The sequence below is a fragment of the Trichogramma pretiosum genome, unplaced genomic scaffold, assembly GCF_000599845.2.
Source record: "Trichogramma pretiosum strain Unisexual culture from Peru unplaced genomic scaffold, Tpre_2.0 scaffold59, whole genome shotgun sequence".
Classification (NCBI taxonomy): domain Eukaryota; kingdom Metazoa; phylum Arthropoda; class Insecta; order Hymenoptera; family Trichogrammatidae; genus Trichogramma; species Trichogramma pretiosum.
The window spans coordinates 406897-420848 of NW_019641668.1; the positions used below are offsets into that span (position 1 = coordinate 406897).

General features: G+C 38.8%; 1 protein-coding gene across 7 annotated transcripts in view; it reads left to right on the forward strand.

Moving 5' to 3' along the window:
- Positions 1–1734: 1734 nt before the first annotated feature.
- LOC106660583 (nuclear factor erythroid 2-related factor 1) overlaps positions 1735–13952 on the forward strand; it is a 50315-nt gene continuing 38097 nt past the window's right edge. Inside the window, exons 1-2 of one of the 7 annotated variants that reach the window (XM_014383625.2) lie at positions 1735–2881; positions 3559–4351. In XM_014383625.2, coding sequence (XP_014239111.1) covers positions 3884–4351 — 468 coding nt within the window. In that variant the 5' untranslated portion in view covers positions 1735–2881; positions 3559–3883. Of the gene's footprint in view, positions 2882–3558; positions 4352–10735; positions 10826–11317; positions 11382–12645; positions 12858–13952 lie in introns of those variants that run through there. The other 6 variants (XM_014383627.2, XM_023460358.1, XM_023460361.1 and 3 more) reach the window with 6 other exon arrangements.

Genomic DNA, 13952 nt, shown 5'->3' on the forward strand with positions numbered 1-13952 from the left:
ACCAGCAGCTCGCAGACTTTATCGCGAATTCTCAAACATTGACTCGACCGATAATAAATCGTTAATTTATTGCGCTATCTCTCATTATAGAAGATATATACATAATGCGCAGTTTATATTTTTTTATAAACAAAAAAACTGCGTCTGAGTCAATATTTCACAATGTTTCGAAATTCGCTTTTACAAAAATTTGTCAACCAGTTCGACGTGTTGTTTTGCACTCGAGTGGAGATGCACTCGAAAGCAGCTGGTAAAGCTGAAATAACGCCAAAAAATGAAAAATGCTAATTTTTAATGAAAATATTCTGCTTTGCTACGGGTTGGTAAAGTAGAAATAAAGCTACGATGAATATCATCGCAGTTGGCGATTTAAAGTATCACTATCGCGCAATATCGCTTGAAAATCGAATAAAATACTTGCACGAAGCACAAGTTTTATCTCGTTCCGAGCTTTAGCCTATCAAGTTTGTTAAAGTTGCGGCGTTTTAGCAATGTTATTGAAATTTTCCGCCGTTTAGACTGAAAATTGCTGCTGCCTATATTTATGAGAGTTATTATCTGCAACAAGCGCTTCAAGTCGTCATTAAAAGAGATCGTTACTTTTTTGCCAAGTCTCAGTAATCGCTATTAATATCGCATGCTCGAAGAACAGATAGAAGAAGAAATTACGCAACGATCGGCTCTATATAAATAATCGTTACGCTGGATGCATCGTTGATAGAAGCTGAAAAAAGCCAAAAGGAAAAAGGCCAAAGTTGCGCGATGAGATGATTAATTTTCAATTTCATCGGCTGCGAGCCTTGTCGAGTGAAAAATCCGAGAAACACAGTCGATTAGCGGTCCACCAAGGGGACGACGGTGCGCGTCGAAAATACCCGAGGCAAAATTTTACGCTCCTCGGATGATTGGAGTACATGGCTGGAAGGGTCGCGTTAATATAGAAAACCAGAGATTAAGGTCGGGTTGCGTTGGGCGCAGCTCGAGGATCCTGATTCGACTTTAATGACTTTTAAGATCGATCGGAATGGAAAAAAGAGCTCGAGGACGCTATCCGGAGCAGAGTCAAAAGTGCATCGAATCGTCTACGAGGCACGTTCACACACACAGATACAGAGGTACGCAAGTCGGAAGGATGTTTGTCGGCATCCGCAATCTCGCACAATTTCTCTATATGTACCGGTAAAATTACACATCCGCGGCATGCAGATCTTTTTCTCGGTGCACATTATCACGGCCAATGACCTTGCAGGCCGCGGTACCTGCACACGCACACACTCGCACGCACACGCACAGGCTCGGACACAAGAAGAAGAAGAATGAAATAAAAGTGAGAAAAAGATCGTAAATAACGGAGCAAAAGCTTCGCTGCGATTCAAGTGCATCGATTTCGCACGTTCGCCGTATCAAAAATACATCGGCCGATCGAATTTGATATTACAACGCGTGTGCAGTTAAAGTAGGAGCAGCTAAGCAGGCGGTGGCGGCGGCGACGCTGCCTATATAATGTATCGGTGGGGACTGGAGAAACGCAGGCTTGTGTGTACAGGCTTTCCCCTCTCTCGGAGCGGCCGTTTCTCGCTTATACCGTCTCCACATATAGACATATACGCGCAACTGCCGCACACGCATTGCACACATATAGAGACATGACTGCTGCCGATGTGTGTATATAATACGCAAAAGTGAGTCAAGAAACGACGAGCCACGTCCAGCAGAGCGACGATAGTATAGTTCCGCGACGGAGTCGCGCACACCACTCGCACATCGCGGCCTATCACGTTATTACACATTAATAGATAATAACCTATCGTCGCTCTATTTTTCACTGACACACAGAGACACTTGAATAATACGCACAAACGATTTGTTGTGCTGTTGTTGCCGCTGCTGTGTTATCTCGAGAAAATCGTTGCGCGACTGTGCCAATATATATAGCTAGCTCTCCTTGGTGCTACGGGCCAATGTATCGAACGACACATTGCCACAGTGTAAATAGCAGACGATAACGAAATAATAAACCAAGATTTGCACGATAAAAACCGAGTCATCCATTTAAACTTTCAAATTGCCAACTTTGCCATTCCACTTATTATACTATTCGTCTTATTTATAAACATAATTGCATGTGTTTACACATAACCGATGTATATGCATTTATATCGCACGTGACTTACTTTTAAAAGTTTGCACTACTAATACGTACAAGTTTATCGGACGGGCAATGATCAACCGGTGTGCGCCTTATATGTATATAATCAGTGCGCCTGGCCTATAGCTATACATTGCACACTGCACACGAGTTTCGTCAGCCGCATGACATATCACTTTTTGCGAGCGCATATCGAACGACCCATCGACGCGATAATACACAAGTCCGAGCGACACAATGCGCCTTGCCGAGTGACAAATTGATCGGATCGTCGAACTTTAAATTTTCAAAGTGTCTTCGCGAGACGAGCTTTGGAGGTTATTACGCGTGCTGCTGTGCCGAGCATGCATTAATAACGCGTGTATGTGCGTGCAAATACATTCAGTGCATATACATGCAGCGGTGCAGCCGCTGTCCACACCGCAGCGACGACTCGCTGCCCGACCGGATGATTCACTGCTCCTGCATTGGCTCGCTCGCATAACGTAAACAAAACTCGAGGCGCAGTCGAGTTTACTTCGCTGTTGTGAACGTCGCTTCACTGAGTGGGGAGAAACCAAGCAGACGGAGAGAAAGAGCGAGAGCGAGACACAGCTAGCGAATCCAGCAAAGCGAGAGACACTGCGGATTTTCGCATAGCCGTGCTGACGGCCCGGTTGCACGGGTCTATCCTGTACGACTCCAAAGTCGACAGAAGTACTTCTGCTACTTCAAACGACCATTTTCCAAGCGGTAAGTGCTCGATTTTTATTTCATTGACGTTGCATAAATTATGAAATTTGGAAAGAAACTTATCGGCAGAGTATCGGCAGTGATATTGTGTTTAAAATTCAGCGAGCTCTTCAACGCGACCGTCCGTATACAAACGCAAGCGAATGAAATCGTTGCTTGACAGGTGCTTACGCCTACCGATACCGGTTTTTAGCGCTAACCAATGCGACATTCAAAAACGCATTCCTCCTCGCATTGTTGGACAATAACTTTTTTACGAAATTTCTCGTTGCGCATATTACATTTCTGCTAGAAATTCGTTTAATCAAATTATTTTACTTGATTAGCTTACCTTACAGGTACTGCCACGCTCTGCTTGATAAGCATTTTTTCTTTCTTCTCTTTCTTTTATTCATGAATAAGCAATCGCGAAAAATATCAAATGCACTTTTGTCTTTTTAATACATTTTAATTTTTTAAATTCACTCTTTCGTTTCAAATGTATTTTGTTTAAATAAGTTGGTCTGAAACTGTCTAAAATAACTTAAGCATCATCCAAAATTGACAAGGAAAATATGGATGCTTATTTATTGAGAAATGATATTTTTCAAAATCTTTGAGCTTTCACATTTTGTTTATTTATTTATTATTGTTCTATTATTCATCCATTTAAATTTAAACAAAAAAATTTTTTTCAGATACTTTACAACATTCTTTGGGGAATGTAAAAAATTACATTTGAAGCAACTCTCAGAAATATAGATGATACTGTTCAAACAAGTTTGTCCAAGAACAACCAAAAAATCATGTGCCATGCATGGCAACTGATTAATGCTTAAGATGGAACTGAAGCAACTGTGACAAAAAACATTGAGAACACTTGTTGGTGTCAGTGTCTGTGAAAAAAGTAATTAATACAATAGTTACTTGTTAGTGAAATAGTGAACATTCAAGTGCATAAAGTATTAGTATGCACTAGTGATAGTTTTACACAAATTTTGTGTATCAAGTGCAGTTGCCAAAATGATAAACTTGAAGAAACTGTGTAGCGATGAGCTACTGCAGATTGCTCTGCTGCTCTCGCTTCTAAGAGTGGATCCTGATTCCTATTTAGGGTTAGATTACCAAACTGTTGGTATTGGCTCATTAAATTTACACAATGGTTCAGGCTGGCATACAGATTCGCATACAATAATCCACAGACCAGCTTACGTGCACCCTAAAAATTTAGACTCAGTTCTATTAAATTATGAGAGGGATGTATTCGAAGACTTGAATGCCCTTGGACATTACAACAGGTTGCACACTGCTCCAAATGACATTCAAGCTTACTTATTAAATATTGATGATAAAGCTGTCCCTAGTACTTCAAGTGGCACTTCAGAGAGTGACAGAAATTCAACATCACCTGATCCACCAATAACTCCAGTTGTTGTTTCTCAAGAAAATGAAGACTCCAATGACAGTGTTGTTGGTGAACTCACCCAAGAGGTAGAACTATTGTTTTTATGTAACTGTGTTAGGTAAAAATTGAATATTTAACTGCAATATGAGGTGGTTAAATCGTGTGTTTACCATGTAGTCTGTAGAAAAATAATTAATTAACACTGATCAAATCAATCATCACGTACCCGATTATCTTCAAGGAAAATAATTGTGGCAAAGTTTAATCTCTTGTTCAACACAAGTTTATTACCTTATCATTCTATATAATTCCTCGAAAATCTACTCTCACCATCTCGCACACATTCACGAAACAGACAGCGTAGTTAGATGCTCTGGAATGGCAACTAGTGAAAATACGATTTCCCTTACGTGCGAGATGCGCGCGTGAAATTTTCTAATGCTGCACGAATGACTTAGTCTATAAAATTTATGACTATTAAGATATTGGATTTTTTCTGTAAAGTATCTTAAAAAATATCGAAGGTTCGCGAGCTCTCATTTGTTTACAAACAAGAAAGATGTCAGAAAATTTATTAATTTAACTCCTACGTCATTCGTGAAACCTTTTCAATTTTTTCGCGCTAAAAAATGTTTATTTATAGACACAATATTTACTTTGACCAAATCTGTTATGAACAGAGAGTGAGAGAGAAAGAGAAATCCTTCAGACGATAAAACATTGAATTGTTAAACTATCAAGCATAAACGTAGCGATAATACCACATTTTTGTTAAACGTCTCTGAGGCGCTTAGCTACTCAAAAATAAATTTTAAAAACAACAAGGATGCATATGTTATACATGGTATCGTGGCGCTAATTGCCATAACGAAAATAAACGCCGCTCGAGCGCAGATGCCGCCGAAAACGACAAAACTCATCTATTGTCTCTCCTATGTATCAACAAAATCGCTGAAACTAATTAAGCTTTTTTGGCAACAGTCCCTTCGCAAAAATTTTGCACCTCAAATTGCTGCCCGTTACTTTTAAAAATATGTACTAAAAAGCACAGAAAAAATCGGCAAACACGACTTTTCGTTGGGAGAACGACGACCTCGTTCCTTTTTTCGCACTCTCTTTCCGACACACGCTTTTCAGCGCCTTTTTTGCTCCGCTACATAACGCGCATCACACGCCAGAGGTGACCTTGCCTCGTTACATCCTTTTTTTAACGAACTTTCTTAGAGGCTGGTTTAAGACAATTTTAATGTCGTCCGTTGCATATTTTCAAGAATAATCGAATCTCGCAAGCGCGAATAGCCACGAAGACTTTGTCCGAGTTTTTTGATACGTCACAAAAAGAGAGACTGAGCTTAGGGTTTCTTGTAGGTCCGCTCATCTTATCTCCTTCTCGAGGCGTCTAATGCCACACTTGGATTGTTTTATGAATCGCTTAAAACTCGCCCACGCATTTGGAGAAGGGTGGGTGGCTACGCACGAGCTATTGACCCGTTGACCATTACAAGGTCTTCATTCGTGAAGTGACTCACTCGAGCGTTTATTTTCGAATTTATTCTGCAAGGCGATTTTTACTTGTTGAATCGGAACCGAGTATATCTGCGTCGCGTTAAAAATTGTTATTGGTCAGACAAAAAAGCATCGGTGCCAAGGCTGTCATAGCCATCTCCCGTCGTTGCTGGCCGTTGCTGGCGCGCGCGAAATTCAAATGTTCAATTTCGGAAAAAATGTCGCACGATCGAGCGACCGGTGGCAAGGAGCGAGGAAAGATTTTATTCCTCTCGAGAAGCAGCCTAGAATACAGGTCGATACCCATATTAGGTTGGACTTTATTTCTAAAAAGGAATTCAATATATAAAAGCGTCGACGCGCAGTTCTTTTAGCGACGAAAAATCAATCCATTGACAGTTTTTGAATTATTCTCGAGTGGATATTATTGCGTCGACGTGTCGTTGCTACGTCGATATTGAAAAGGTATTTTGCATGAGGCATACCGACGCGCGCTCGATCGCTGCTGCATTGAATTATTACGTCACAATTTTTCGGCTTCCCTGCTATATAATAACTGCGCGACTCGATCATTTTTTCATATTCATGCAGTCGAGTTCTTACCTATATACCGGCGCATCAAACAAGGTCGTTGCATTGCCTACTTAGCTCAGGCACCTGCTCGCCAAAAGAATGAAAATTATATCAAGAGCCACACACTTTAATGTGTAAATCCCGATCGATTTTTTATGGATAACAATAATACGAATATCTTTTGTAGTTCATATACACGAAATAAGGACAAAAAACTCGGGCGGTTTATTATGAGCTTTAATAATGGATTTTACTGTGGCTATAAAGTGACAAACGTGGAAAATGAAATATCTCGCTCTGCGCTTCAGACCAATCATATTTTACCAGAATATCTCTCATCTTTTCCTTATACTTTTCACGTCTAGAGGTGCTTCAATAACATTCGAAGCTGGCCGAAATCGTAATTTTATTCACGTGACCGATCTACGTGCACACTTCATCGACGTCCGTCACCCTTTGCGCTTATGTACGAGTGTTGATGTATGCTTTAAAAGAGTTATATTATTAAGTCGGATGGTAAGACTTGGAGAAGAAGAGAGGGAGAGGCAAAAAGCAGAGAAAAAACGGAAACGAGACTCGCTCGAGTTATTATTGCATCGCGTAGGAATGTAACTTGCCTGTCTTGTCACTTTCTCTCTCTCTCTCTCTCTCTCTCTCTCTTTCCCTTGTATTCTCAGTATACATTACGTATGCGAAAATTTTGCGTGCGTGTGTGGGCAAACTATTTAATTTAAATTTCATGCGTGCTGCAAACGACAAGCTTTCTCGTCTCTGCGAATCACAATTAGAAAAATATGCCAAGTTTCCTAAAAATATGTGCATATATTTTTGATCTTGGTCTGCATCAGTTTTTGCCGTACAATATCAAGTAAACACTATAAAAGTCAATCGAAAAAGCACAATAACACGGCTTTCTTGACAATTTCAGGCAGGAAATGTTCATTCGCTCGTCAAAACGATCAAAGTTCTTAAGAAAAATTTTATTAAGAAAAAAAATTATTTTTTCTCGAATGACGTGAAGCGCCTGATGCACTGCTATACAATTTTTGTGTTCCTTTCGACATCCCATGGTAGTCCGAGGCGAAAATAACACGATTCACGTGACAGCAAAAAAAAATCAAATGAGATTTATTTTCGGTACGCAATGATCTTTTACGTCTTACTGAAAAAGCGCGCTTATTTTTTGGAGGAAAACATTTGCTAAAACACCTGTCTAGACTTGTTAATATTGCTTCGCAAGTAATGCTGTTAAAAGTCATAAATTGAATAAAATTAGTGCCATTATAAAACATTAACAGTACATTTCAAGTGATCGATTTTGAACGAAAATTCGTTTTAAATTCACCAGATTAACTTACTTACCAAATAATGAAAATTGATTGTTGAATTCAAATCTACAATATAGTGTAAAAATGTATTTTTTCTTATGTTGTACGTGTTTTATTTGCGAAGGAAAATGTACGCATCTTCACGCGTTTTATAGGAAATGCTTACACCTCCCCTCGCTCGAGTTCAAGCTCATAAACGCTCGCGCGTGGACTCAACAGTACGAAGTAAAAATGCACTTGCTCATTGCTCGGTATTAATTAAATGCTTGGACAAGCGTGGCTGCTCGCGTGCACTGATAATAAGTACATAAGGTACATCCAGAAGTTAACGAAGAATTTTACGCACAAAAAAGTATCGTCGTTGAGTTCGAAAAATTTAGAGCATCGTAATGTCGGAGTAATATGCGGCACTGCAGAAGAAGAAAATTGCGCTATTTTCTTGTGTTATATGTATTTTAATTATACCGTATCAACGTCTCCGCCGTCTATAATGAAAAATGTATTACGAGCTTTTGAAATGGTTTTATTATACAAATTATGCCATGAAAATTCAACGCGCTAGATTCAAAATAATTTAACAATATTTTACATTTAATATGAGCTTATATGTGTGTGTGAGATGATATTCCGGAAATGCACACTTATAATATACTATTTATAAAATCAACTTTAAATGTATACTATTTTTAAAAGCGTATACAAGATACGAGCGTTTTGCGCATTTTGCGATTCGCATCATCACTCACCAGCCTCGTGTGTAACTTTAAAGTGCAAAAAACACCTCGAGAAAAGACAAAAGTTTCGGCCGCGATAATTACGCGCGAGCGCAGGGTTGCGCATTAGACGCGACACAAGCTGACAACGGCGCTAGACAATTTTCTAGGATTATGCTCGCTTAATAAAGTTCTCCTGTCTGACGCGTGTATTTTAAGACGTGTTCAAAAAATGGATTTACCGATAGTAAACAAAATAAATGTCAAACGATGCATTAACTATTGTACGGTATAACAAGACACGTTCATTAGATACATATTCCCCAAAAAATCTAGTCTAGTTTATGCCATGCAATAATACCAAGAGTTGACAGGCCCTTAAAAATAAATATAGAAAATTTGAGCGCATCGTTGCAGAGATTTTGTTCACGCAACATAAATATCACCAAGTTCCTATACTTTTGATTCGAAAAAAAAAAATTGGAAACTCGACAATCAATTGAAAAAAATCGAAAATAAAAATGATGAAGATTAATACATGTCCTGCGCAAATTTTTAATGGATACTCGATCGACTTACAATGACACACAAAGTGAACAATTACTATCGACAGCATCGTTAGGTGGTATACATCAGCCGCACACCCTTTGCGATGATATATATTTTAAAAAATGTATAAGCAGCGAGTAGGAGTCGCGGTAAAAATTCAATTAGAGAATAATACATAAAGGAAAAATCGTCGCAGAAGCGACATAATAGCCTGCCGCTGTTTTGCGTGGGATCGAATAAAAGACGCGCGAGCGAAGGAAATTTTCATGTATACGTCAGCTGCAGATCGTCGCTGGTACTTTTTTTCTCTCCAGCCGCGAACTCGAGAGAAAACGTAATGGAATAGCTCCTATACAATACGATCGGGTGTAAATGAAAATTTAATCAAGTTATAATTAAGCGGATAATATCTTTATATTTTGGACGACGAGAGGTCGAATAGAAAAATGCGTAGATGGAACTGGTCGGCAAGTCGGAGCGAGCGAACTAAGAGAGAGATGCTGATTTTAGGAATGGGAACGCATGTGTTTCTTTCCTGAATACTTGATTAAACCGACAACACAACATTTCACCGCCGCGCGAGCTGTGCGCTACATAATGCTCGCGATGCGGTGCGCGCGGCTGGTGGCTTTCCTTGACTCAAGGCTGCAGCTACTACTTGGCGTAATATCGTCCCCGAGAAAGACTACAACATATCGAAAGGTGTAAATGGCAAATAAAACTTCTCCATCTGTTTTCAGGGGAATCGTCGGACGTTTTCGGTCGACCTATCAGATGGAGCTGATTCGTTGCAGCCCGCGTACTAATTGGCATCGACTTGAGCTAATTAGTTGTTTTTTTTTTTACTTGTTTCGTGAGCAGATAAAACGATGTTAATTGAAAAATGATTCATTTTTCTTTTATTTGAAAATAATTTGACCTTATTAGAAAAAAGCTGGAAACAATTAGATTGAGCAGAAAATTGTTGACGCGAAAAGTCGCGAGGTTTAATTTTTATTATAATGGAGCGTCATCGGTCGGATGTGACACTTGGCAGTTATAGAAGGGTGTATAGCTTATGTATAGAGCGCTATGCAGCCCAAAACTATTTCTTCATCGACATTCCGCTCAACTACTCCGTAGTTCATCTAAAAATTCCAATGCTCCCTCTCTCCACCCTTATCGACTCGTCTTCATAGCACAAAAGCCCACGATGTTCAGGACATTATTTATAGCGAGCGATAAAAAATATATACACGTATAAATGTATGTGCCGTGTGCGTGCTGCGACGTTGTGTGTATATGTGTACACGACAATAAATCGAAAAGCCGCGTATCACGCGTGATCGAAATATCCGTTTGACCCTCGCATCGTCGACGATGAGCTTTAATATACATAATCTTAGCATTGCATTAGCATTAATTATTCCCTCCATTACAAGCGCACACAGACGACGAGTGAAAGAGCCAACGAGCGAGCGAGCGAGCGAGACGCGTATTGTGCGGCAAACATTCGCGACGTGTAACAAGAAAAAAGTCACAAAAAAAGCCGAGCGCAAGAAGCGCCTGACCCCGCCGCGGTTATGCTCAGCTATTGCCTTTTCCTTCTTTTTTCTCTCCGACCGATTATAATGTCGTACTTGCGGAGCGCCCGCAGTCGGTTGTTAGTTGTTCGATAGTTACGCGTGCGTCGATATTCATCGGCTGTGAGTCGCGCGCGCGGGGTGTGATACGAGCTGTGCGCGTGTCTCCTTCGAAGTGTCCTTTATTGCTACTTCCACTCGCATCCGGAGCTTCGCCTCGGCTGCCCACGACTCGTCTCGCGTCTGACGGAATCATGGCGAGAAAAAAGAAAAAATATCCCAGGATGATCACCGTCTTCGTACCCGATGATGTGCGTCGATTGCAAATGGTTTATAGTATAGCTTTTTTACGCCCATCTATCTATTTTGTGAAAAAAAGGCGAGAGGAAAATTATTTGATAGAATTTTCCTCTTTTTTTCCCTTAAATCGATCTTTCTACGGGTATTATTAAATTCCATTTTACTCTGATACAGCTCAAGTGCGAAATGTGACTTTTTTCTTGTATCGATTTTCGAATGTTCTACGGGGTCAATTGCATGCAAAGTAGTTTCTCAAAACTTAATTCGATAATGGACACTGATATGTTTTTGTGCTGAAAAAATCATCTTAATCGTTGAAATGTTGTTCATCCAAGAGCTTGTTTGGTGTGATGAAATACTCGAGAGGACCGATTGCGAAATCATTTTTTTACACACGTGTATGACATATTTTTTCTGAAAACCCCATAACATAATCTATTTTTAAATCATTCAGTAAATTATCATAAATAAAAACTCTATTTGCAAATGAGCCACTCTAATACAAAGTTTGTTTTTTTCAGGTACGTACGAGAGTATGTTGTACACATTTTATTTTTCATTTATCATGAACTCTTCAGTCAGCCGGTAAGATTTTACATATCTGTTTTAACATTTTTCAACTAATTTTGAAACAAACTTCAGTTGGACAGTTGGAGAAGTATTTTAAAGGCGATGGAGTTATAAAGTAACAATTATAAATCACTAACATTTAAATAAATACAAAAATTAATGTTTTTAATACATAAAACAAACTCTACGTTTTCAGTAGGCGTTAAAAATGGTAATCTACTCGAAATTATCTTCTTATACGATTATCTCATCATCTTCGTTGTACGTATCTTTAAAAAGTATAGCATTATAGCGTTTGATGTCAATAATAGAACTCAATGTTATCGAGTCTGTCGATAAAGTAGATACCGCGTATCGGTAGAATCGCACATGCGGTGAATGTAGAATTCTATAATAGTAGTGTTACCTATTGAGAGAGAAATTAAATAAAATTCTGAAGCTGCAAAGGGACTTTCTAACTTTCAAAAAAGTATTCTTGCATCAAAATGATCAATTGGATTAATCGTGCGTAATAATCAACGAGTCTTGGGGTGTTTGATTTAGGGTTTAGGTGTATCGTAAAAAGAAAGCAATATTGCTTGAAAATCATCAATGTGTCAGTAATCATGCGCATAGTTTTTATTCTTACTCGCTAGTAAAAAATTGTCAGTGATTATTAAAACAATTTTGTATACTCTTGTAGTTTCATAATGCAACGTACCTGTACCAACGTAGTTGATTGAAAAATAGAGACAGTCTTTTAGTGTTAGCTGGTTTAATGTTAAGAAACTAATTTTGTCGAAGCATTCGAATTTTATTTTACCAGTTAATTGTGTAATTTTTTAAAATTTTACAATCATAGCTACACGTGTGAGTAACGTCTTGTAAAGGAGAAGGAAACAGTTAAGAAGCGATCGTTGCCAGTAGTACAGAAGATTATTGTCACGCGAGTGTCGTGTTCTCTCTATGTTTCGATAAACATGCTAAAAACAAAGCTCCTAAAGGAATGTAAAATGGCAATTATACGCAGACTTCGGAGCAGTGCAGTGGTAAATGACGAACCTTGTCTCGCAGAAACTTCATTAATCTCACAGCAATATAAATCATAGTTTTGAAATCGAATGCACAATACATATGCTCACACGCAAGGCAGCAAGTATAGTTATCAATGCCATCCCCGTTCCTCCTCTTCTTTTCGTTTTGTACATACACATCAAACGTGTGTCCATGCACGTGAAGTCTCGAAAATTAGATATCTCGAGACGTACAATCATTTTCATTACAGAAGAGGAGCTCGGAGTCACGATGCGTTACAATACTCTGCGCCGTCGACAAATCTTCGCGATACTAAAATTTTTGAGTTCTCGCATCGAATAATATTCCGGCACGCTTTCGATGTTTGCTCTTCGCTCGAGATAACTCCTTTGTGCGCGTCGACTCTTGAATGCAACTCGCAATGTATTTACGCGCGCTCACAAATTTGACCTGCACAAGATCAATAGCGGAAATTGCGTAAGTTTTCTAAGTTGATTTTTCAGTACCAACGTACATACACATTATCGACTTGTACTTCAAAAATGTTTAATTATTTTTATTTTAAAATTGCACTCATGACCAATTATGTCTGTTCAAGTACCACGTCATTCATCTCAGCTAATCATACATTTTGCAGTCTCGCTGTAAATATTGTATCCGACCCACATAAAACATCGTAACAGTAGAATAATTCGTTTTTGCGCATAATCGAAAGTTTTTTCTACGGCATACGAATCTCGAAGATCATTAAACATCAGGGAACTCGAAGAAAATTACCATCTTTGATCCTATACGCGAGGAGCGTAATGGATACTTATAACACGTGCGCTTTTGAAGAATATACATAGATAGACAGGGTCACCTTTATCGCTAAGATTATAAACACATGAATTGATTCCAGTTTGCGAGTCTTTAGTGCAGTATCGCGGCTTTCATTAAGATTTAACATGGTGATTCTTTTGGGAAAGTGGAGTACGTGAGAGTACAAGCGGATCAGTGTATCGGCGGTTTTAGTGAAGTTATTCTCGAAGTTCAGCTTCTTGGTATCGAAATTTCTTCCTTGCTATCAACACCATCGATTTTTTCATCTGGAAATCAAAAATTGATTATCAATTGATACTGTTAATCTAGAAAATGCAGAAAAATGGAGTATGATATTCAATTAAAATTTGCAATATAGAAACAACAATAAGTATAGATTCGTGGACCCGTGTAGGTGTTAACTAATGATCCATTTAATCTCTAGTGACTTTAAATTACACGATACTTGAAATTACTTTGTGAGCGCTTGAATTAGAAGTTCATAAGCTGTCAAATTTTTTGATATGCTGACCCGTCAATAAGCTTATTGACGCGTCGCGGAAGCGCTTTGAGAGCAGATTAGACCAAAGTATGTTATTCGTTTTGGGAGGTCTTGGATCTTTATAAGCTTTTAATAATTCGTTATGAAATTCAAATTCTTCCGACAAGTGCAAAATATCAATAGACTTTGTGTGCGGCACCTGAATCAAATTTTAAAAGAGTGAAAATTTTCTTATACTTTTTATAAAAAGACTTCTTACAGCGTCTCGT